General features: G+C 42.0%; 1 protein-coding gene across 1 annotated transcript; it reads left to right on the plus strand.

Annotated features, from left to right (window-relative positions):
* Positions 1 to 715: 715 nt before the first annotated feature.
* LOC139561604 (uncharacterized) lies at positions 716 to 6,440 on the plus strand (the record flags this gene model as incomplete). The annotated part of the gene is made up of 2 exons (XM_071378825.1): positions 716 to 857; positions 5,115 to 6,440. Coding segments are annotated over 2 exons (1,077 nt in total), but the record flags the coding sequence as incomplete, so codon positions are not given.
* Between the last annotated feature and the right edge of the window lie 3,043 nt (positions 6,441 to 9,483).

Below are 9,483 nucleotides of genomic sequence, written 5' to 3' on the forward strand. Positions count from 1 at the left end.
AGGCTTTCTGCATAAGTCTCTATGAGATTTGCACACCTGGATTGTACAATATTTGCACATTATTATTTTAAAAATTCTTCAAGCTCTGTCAAGTTAGTTGTTGATCATTACTAAACAGACATTTTCAAGTGTTGCCATAGATTTCCAAGAAGATTTAATTAGTGATGCACCGATATTACATTTTTGTCCGATACCGATATCCAGTATTTTCCTTGCCAAAAAAACCCCGGTACCCGATATTTAACATTTTAGCGGCATTTTAAGCATTCTAGTTCATTTAAATAGTTAACACACACACATGGACGCAGCGGTCTAAGGCACTGCATCTCAGTGCAAGATGCCCTGGTTCAAATCCAGGCTGTATCACGTGATTGGGAGTCCCATAGCGCGGCGCACAATTGGCCCAGAATTTGTTCTTCTTTTTCTCCCCCCAATTTCCTGGTATCCAATTGATAGTATTGCTGCATCTCCCGTACGGACTCGGGAGAGGCGAAGGTCGAGAGCCATGCGTCCTCCGAAACACAACACAACCAAGCCGCACTGCTTCTTGACACAATGCACATCCAACCCGGAAGCCAGCCGCACCAATGTGTCGGAGGAAACACCGTACACCTGGCGACCTGGTCAGCGTGCACTGCGCCCGGCCCGCCACAGGAGTCGCTAGTGCGCGATGAGACAAGGATATCCCTGCCGGCCAAACCCTCCCTAACCCGGACGACGCTGGGCCAATTGTGCGCTGCCCCATGGGCCTCCTGGTCACGACCGGCTACGACAGAGCCTGGACTCGAACTCAGAATCTCTGGTGGCACAGCTAGCACTGCGATGCAGCGCCTCAGACCACTGCGCCACCCGGGAGGGTAAGAATTTGTTCTTAACTGACTTGCCTAGTTAAATAAAGGTTACACACACCACACTGACCAAAAAGTTATTTTGTTGGCATTTACGCATGTCCCCATTACCAGTAAAACATCCTCAAAACCTATTTCTTTCACTTGATGTGCCGTTTTGTTGTTCAGTCGTTTCATACTCAACCAGGATTATTGTGAATTTTCCAGTATGTATGTGGCAATTATTTATTTCAGAAGGAGCCAGCAAAACTAGTGTACTCTATATGTGCTCTGGGTCATTAGACATGCACGACTGGTTATTCCTGTAACTGTGTTATGGCCAACTATGTACTGTTGCTATGGTTACACCTCTTTTGATATTTTCCAGAACAGGGTTGTCCCTTTCAGAGGAGTTAGCAGGATGACATGTATGGTTATTTCTGTAGGGTGCCATGGTCTGTTACTATGGTCCTACATGCATGAAACTATTTCTGTGGCTCTACAGGTTCCATGTCCTAATATGAAGGCAATAGCTAACTATATAGCTCGGTGTAACTCTAATTTATAAGACAGTTGTTATTTGATTAATGGTGGTCGGACCCATCTATGTGAAGCTAGCTACAATAAGGATTAGCCACAATAGTGGACTTTGCGGTTAGCCTTCAAAATAAATGTATGGCATAATTCTACTATTTGTATTCATTTGCATCACTGTCAATGACATACTTTTATTTTGAAGACAAACCTCAAATTCCAGTATTTGTGGCTAGCTTCACAACACATGGTGCGGTCGAGCTAGATGAAGCTAGCTGGCTGCTTATAATTTGGGCAACAGGTTTAAGTAGCTGGCTAGCTATTTATTTTAATGAACTGGAGTTCAATTTCAATAGGCGAACAACAAGTGGCTACCTAGCTAATACTTACTCACTAGGATTCCTAAATCATTGCTAAGAATAATGAAAATGACTGCAGTTTCTACTGGTCATTGTTTTCAATCTGGTTGTATTGGTGTTAGCTAGGTACCAAGCTACAGCTAGCTACCCCAGAAGTTGCGGTCGAACAAATGATGCTTTATTACCAACGCGGTATTATAAACACATCGTTCGTGGCCGGTGTGTTTGCTTGTTTGCATACTTTTTTGTACAGCTTTGACAGTACTACTGCATCTTTTTTGACACGCAAAGACCCAAACGGCGTTCCATAGTGTGTATGTCGTGAAGCTAATAGCAGTGATGCTATTACTGTGTAACTCTGGTAGGGCAACATCGGAAAACTTGGTAGTGTGTACCGGTGCTCGACCAGTCAGCGAAAGCCAACATCACCCACGACAGAGAATGGTTGATTGTCAAGGGCAATGAATTCCATTATTTTGGCTTTCATGGATTTCGCCTTTGAGTTGTCTCGCTGAAATGTTCTTACTCTTTCAAATGATTGCTTGACTTGTTTGACTGCTCGATCCACATAGCAGACATTGTGGGCTAGGTTAGGAATTCTGTGTTGCACGTGTAGCGTAACATTTTACGTGGCGTCATTACGTCATGTGCCTATGTTATATAAGTATGCACGGTAGCTTTGACATCGGTTTTTAACATCGGCGTTAAACTAGACATCAGGCTGATACCGATGTTGGCATTTTTAGCTAATATCGTCCGATTCCGATATGTTCACCGACATATCGTGCATCCCTAGATTTAAGTCAAAACTGTAACTAGGCCACTCAGGAACATTCAATGTCTTATTGGTAAGCAACTCCAGTGTATATTTGGCCTTCTGTTTTAGGTTATTGTTCTACTGAATGGTTAGTTCCTTATTGTAAAGAGCATGCATGTTTTGCAATATTTGTATTCTGTACAGGCTTCTGTCTCTTCACTCTGTAATTTAGGTTAGTATTGTGAGTAATTACAAGGTTGTTGATCCAGCCTCAGTTTTCTCCTATCACAGCCATTAATCTCTGTAGCTGTTTTAAAGTCACCATTGGCCTCATGGTGAAATCCCTGAGTGGTTTCCTTCCTCTCCGGCAACTGAGTTAGGAAGGATGCCTGTATCTTTGTATTGACTGGGTGTATTGATACACCATCCAAAGTGTAATTAATAACTGCACCATGCTCAAAGGGATATTGTGTCTGCTGTCTGCTTTTTAATTTTTACCCATCAATAGGTGCACTTCTTTGCGAGGCATTGGAAAACCTCCCTTGTCTTTGTGGTTGAATATGTTTGAAATTCATTGCTTGACTGAGGGACCTTATAGATAATTGTGTGATACAGAGATGAGAAAGTTGTTCAAAAATCATGTTAAACACAGGAGGGCGGCAGGTAGCCTGGCGGGTAGGAGCGTTATCAGTAACCGAAATGTTGCTGGATCGAATCCCCGAGCTGACAAGTTAAAAATCTGTCATTCTGCCCCTGAGCAAGGAGGTTAAAACCTCTTAGGGATCCCTTAACGCTCGAATCCCGTTAGCGGGATAGATTTGACAACATCCGGTGAAATTGCAGAGCACCAAATTCAAACTACAGAAATATAAATATTTAACATTCATATAAATACAAGTGTAATACATCAAAATAAAGCTTAACTTCTTGTTAATCCAGCCGCTGTGTCAGATTTCATAAAGGCTTTACGGCGAAAGCACACCATGCAATTATCTGAGGACAACGCCCCGCATACAAAAACATGAAAACCATTTTTCAACCAGGCAGGTGCGACACAAAAGTCAGAAATAGCGATATAATAAATGCCTTACCTTTGAAGATCTTCATCTTTTTGCAATCCCAAATGTCTCAGTGACACAATGAAGGGTCGTTTTGTTCAATAAATTCCTTCTTTATATCCCCAAAATGTCCATTTATTTGGCGCGTTTGATCCAGAAATACACCGGTTCCAACTCACCCAACATGACTACAAAGTATCTAATAAGTTACCTGTAAACTTGGTCCAAACTTTTCAAACAACGTTTCTAATCCAACCTCAGGTACCCTAAAATGTAAATAATCGATAAAATTTAAGACGGAATAAACTGTTTCCAATACCGGAGAAAAATAACGAGGAGCAGCGCACTCCTGTTCACGCGCACCAAAAGACTTGAGTCCATCTGAGTGACACATGGAAAGAATAGGACTACTTCTTCATTTCTCAAAAGAAAAACATCGAACAATTTCTAAAGACTGTTGACATATAATGGAAGCCATAGGAACTGCAATCTGGGCCCTAATAAATCAGGTTTCCCATAGAAAAGCATTGGAAAACACAATGACCTCAAAAAATAAATTCCCTGGATGGATTGTGCTCGGGGTTAACAGTTTTAGAAACTTTAGAGTGTTTTCTATCCAATACTACCATGCATATGCATATCCTAGCTTCTGGGCCTGAGTGACAGGCAGTTTACTTTGGGCACGCTTTTTATCCGGACGTGAAAATACTGCCGCCTAGCCCAAAGAGGTTTTAACCTACTGTTCCCCGCGCGCCAATGATGTGAATGTCGATTAAGGCAGCCCTCCGCACCTTTCTGATTCAGAGGAGTTGGGTTAAATGCAGAGGACACATTTCAGTTGAATGCATTCAGTTGTACAACTGACAAGGTATCTCCCTTTCCTATTATTGTTGGTGACAGAATGCAACTTATTATGTGACTATTTAAGCACATTTTTACTCCTTAAATTATTTAGGTTTGCCATAGCAAAGGAGTTGAATAATTCCACCTTGACATTATGGGGTATTGTGTGTAGGCCAGTGACACAAAATCTAAATGTAATCCATTTTAAATTCAGTCTCTAACACAACAAAATGTGGAGGGGGGAAAAAAAAGGTCAAGGGGGTGTGGATACTTTCTGAAGGCACTGTAGCTAGCTTCATAAAGTATTCACACCCTTTTTCTACATTTGGTTGTGTAGTGCATGTTTAAAGTCGTGTGGTTCTGTTGGTAGATCAGTAAGAAAGTGTAAGTCACTCTGGATACGATTGTCTGTTAAATTACAAATTTGACAGACTTCACATAGAATTACGTAAAAAAAAGAAAAAAAAGAATCAAAAACAACGTATTGCAACACCCAAAGAAAATAACACAGTTACACAGGTCAAACACAGGTACAAGGTAGGCATTAAAGAATGGACATGTTTACAGTTTGGACAGATATAGGGACTCGATGCAACCAGAGATACACTCCGCCGGCACTCATCACATCTCCATTGAGATGTATATATGGTGGAATTCAGTTGTCTCAGCTTGTCTAAAGTCTGTATAGATTTGGGGACTGTGGTAACCTCTGCTCCTCCTCTCTCCTTCCCTCCAGACTCCCTCCAGCTCTCTGTCTCTGAAGAGGAGGTTCCCCCTGAGCAGCAGCACTGTGAGCAGGAGTGGAGCCCCAGTCTGGGGAAGGAGGACCCAGAGACCAAACAGATTAAAGAGAAACAGGAGGAACTCAGGACCAGTGAGGAGGAAGAGCAGCTTCAAGGTCTGGAGCCTGATATCATAGAATTCAAATTCACTCCTCCCTGTGTGAAAAGTGAATGTGATCCGGAGGACCCACTTTGGTCCTTGACTCTTCCCCAAATCCAGACTGTGGAGAACAGAGAGAGTGACTGTAAACGAGTGGATTTCACACGTTTTGGCACTGTGACCCACATTAAGGGTCTCAACATTTTCTGTGACCCTCCAGATAATCAAAACAATGCCTCCAGCCACAGTTCAGCTGTAAGCAGCGACCCAGTAGGACTTGACAGCAGCCCACCATTTGAGCCTAGCCTATCATTGGATCCAAACACACCAATGGGGGAACACTATTCCAAACCCAGCACCACATCTAGAATAACTCACCACTGCCGTGACTGTGGTGAAACGTTTCCTCTGAAAGCTGACCTGCAGAGGCACGTGACTTTTGCCAAGAAGAGATTCAGCGAATGCCACTTATGCAAAAAACAGTACAACTCCACCTGTAAACTGAAGGCCCATGTCCGACTCTGTCACGATGGGAAACCCTGCACCTGCCCCTTTTGTGGCAAGGCCTTCAAACAAAAAGGACATCTGTCCAGGCACATGAATATTCACACAGGAGAGAAACCATTTACCTGTGGTGACTGTGGGAAGAGCTTTATTCAGAAAGGGGACCTAAGGAGACACATACTGACTCACACAGGAGAGAAACCATTTAGCTGTGGTGACTGTGGTAAAGGCTTCATTCGCAAGGAGCACCTAACTGCACATATACGGACTCACACAGGAGAGTAATCATTTATCTGTGGTGACTGCTGGAAAAGCTTTAGTCTCAAGCAGAACCTAACCATGCACAAACTGACTCACACAAGAGAGTAATCATATGGCTGCTCAGTCTGAGGTAAAAGATTAATTCAGAAGGTAAACATGCTGACGCACGTGAGATACATCCACAAAGAAAGAAAATAGGATGAAAACACAAAAAAAGAAAGACAGTTAGGACAAAGATCTCCTATCAGAAGATGGGAATAAAAGGCAGGATGTGAACAACACTCTTAGGAAAGCAAAGCTACTCTGGATAATTCGTGCTGTGGGTTTCAGATAAATAGATACACGATGGATTTACTTTAGTAAAATGTTTTGTGTAAATAAAGTTTGATTTTAATTAAAAGTTTAGGAAATAAAATAACAGTAGTGCCTGTATTTTGTTCAACGTCTGTTGATGTTTTCACGTAATTAGAAACAGGGATATCTGGTGATGACAGAATGTTCTGACTGGTGTTATTGATTTATAAAAAAATGCATTCATTCCAGGAGTTATCTCCTTCCGTCTGTCCCATGAGTGTTTCTCATCCATTCTGACCCAATGTTGCTCATTCATGATATTGTTTTAAATTGTAACTTCTGGGAAGTAGTGATATAGTCAACTCCTCATAAGTGCACTGCAGTGTTTTTCCTGTCCCAATTCAATAACATCTACACTACCGTTCAAAAGTTTGGGGTCACTTTGAAATGTCCTTGTTTTTGAAAGAAAGGCACATTTTTTGTCCATTAAAATAATATAAAATTGATCAGAAATACAGTGTAGACATTGTTAATGTTGTAAATTACTATTGTAGATGGAAATGGCTGATTTTTAATGGAATATCTACATAGGCGTAGAGGCCCATTATCAGCAACCATCACTCCTCTGTTCCAATGGCACGTTGTGTTAGCTAATCCAAGTTTATCATTTTAAAAGGCTAGTTGATCATTAGAAAACCTTTTGCAATTATGTTAGCACAGCTGAAAACTTGTGCTAATTAAAGAAGCAATAAAACTGGCCTTCTTTAGACTAGTTGAGTGTCTGGAGTATCAGCATTTGTGAGTTCGATTACAGGCTCAAAATGGCCAGAAACAAAGAACTTTCTTCTGAAACTCGTCAGTCTATTCTTGTTCTGAGAAATGAAGGCTATTCTATGCGAGAAATTGCCAAGAAACTGAAGATCTCGTACAACACTATGTACTACTCCCTTCACAGAACAGCGCAAACTGGCTCTAACCAGAATAGAAAGAGGAGTGGGACGCCCCGGTGCACAACTGAGCAAGAGGACAAGTACATTAGAATGTCTAATTTGAGAAACAGACGCCTCACAAGTCCTCAACTGGCAGCTTCATTAAATAGTACCCGCAAAACACCAGTCTCAACGTCAACAGTGAAGAGGCGACTCCGGGATGCTGGCCTTCTAGGCAGAGTTGCAAAGAAAAAAGCCATATCTTAGACTGGCCAATAAAAAGAAAAGATTAAGATGGGCAAAAGAACACAGACACTGGACATAGTCTGAATACCTCTCGTATTGCCAACCTTACTACAATGGCAGCAAATATTCCTATGAATTCAACAACACACTTTATTTATATCATCCCTTCTCCTGAAGTGAATGGTTTCACCCACTATTCTACCCGTGAACTGCGGCGTTCTTTGATATCTACATTGCGTGTGAGGTTGATGGAAACTCTACATTTTCAATTTGTCACACTGGCATGTCATGCCTAAGTTTGCTAATCTTGCCAATTAAAATATAATAAAAATAATTGGCAATATCCGTGGGTTTTGTGATGAATGAGCCATCTGATTCAATGAATGATGGAACTGAGTTTGGCTTTTTGTCCAAAATTTCATTTAAGGTGCTCCAAAGCTTTTTACTATAATTCTTTATGTCATTCTTTATGTAATGTATCTTTGTTTCATAGTGTAGTTTCTTATTCTTTTAATTAAGTTTGGTTACATGATTTCTCAATATGCAATACGTTTGCCAGTCGGTTGTGAAGCCAGACTTATTTGCCATTCCTTTTGCCTCATCTCTCTCAACCATAACATTTTTCAATTCCTCATCAAACCACAGGGATTTAACATTTTTTACAGTCATTTTCTTAATAGATGCATTCTTATTAATAACTGGAATAAGCAATTTCATAAATGTGTCAAGTGCAGCGTCTGGTTGCTCCTCGTTACACACTGCAGACCAACAAATATTCAACAACATAGGAATCACTACAAAACATATTGTATGACCTCTTATACACTAAACTCAGCAACAACAATAAAACGTCCCTTTTTCAGGACCGTGTCTTTCAAAGATAATTCGTAAAAATCCAAATAACATAGATATTCATTGTAAAGGGTTTAAACACTGTTTCCCATGCTTGTTCAATGAACCATGAACAATTACTGAACATGCACCTGTGGAACGGTCGTTAAGACACTAACAGCTTACAGATGCTAGGCAATTAAGGTCACAGTTATGAAAACTTAGGACACTAAAGAGGCCTTTCTACTGACTCTGAAAAACACCAAAGAAAGATGCCCAGGGTCCCTGCTCATCTGCGTGAACATGCCTTAGGCATGCTGCAAGGAGGCATGAGGACTGCAGATGTGGCCAGGGCAATAAATTGCAATGTCCGTACTGTGAGATGCCTAAGACAGCGCCACAGGGAGACAGGACAGACAGCTGATCGTCCTCGCAGTGGCAGACCACGTGTAACACCTGCACAGGATCGGTACATCCGAACATCACACCTGCGGGACAGGTACAGGATGGCAACAACAACTGGGACTGAGACATTTCTCACCATTGAACTGCCCAATACAACGGCCAGAGAAGGGGATGTAGAAATCCGCCCATTCCTACCCATCACACAATTCACGCACCATGCTTCACTGTAGTGGTGTTATTGACCAGGTGATGAGCGGTGCCAGGTTTCCTCCAGACGTGATGCTTGGCATTCAGGCCAAAGAGTTCAATATGGGTTTCATCAGACCAGAGAATCTTGTTTCTCCTGGTCTGAGAGTCCTTCAGGTGCCTTTTAGCAAACTCCAAGCAGCTGTCATGTGCCTTTTACTGAAGAATGGCTTCCATCTGGCCAGAGAGCTGGCGGGCAACTCTCAACAAGAAGCAACAGCAGTGGATTGACCAGACGCTGTTTACCAGGAGCCGCCTACGGAGCTCACCGTTAATCACTGTCCTTGCCCTGGTGGGGTGAAGACCAGAAGAGGGTGATGTCCTTCCTGCTTCCAAGGCCTGCCTCAGAAAGTGCTGGGGTGAGTATTTCTATAATAAATGAGAATAAATGAGTTTAGAAATGGTATTTTAATATTTGCTAATGTTGGGTCGACTGTTAGTAGTGTGCCACTCTCTCCCTCTCTCTCTTAGAGCTGGCGGGCAACTCTCAACAAGCATCAGCAGCGG

The sequence above is a fragment of the Salvelinus alpinus genome, chromosome 31, assembly GCF_045679555.1.
Source record: "Salvelinus alpinus chromosome 31, SLU_Salpinus.1, whole genome shotgun sequence".
Classification (NCBI taxonomy): Eukaryota; Metazoa; Chordata; class Actinopteri; order Salmoniformes; family Salmonidae; genus Salvelinus; species Salvelinus alpinus.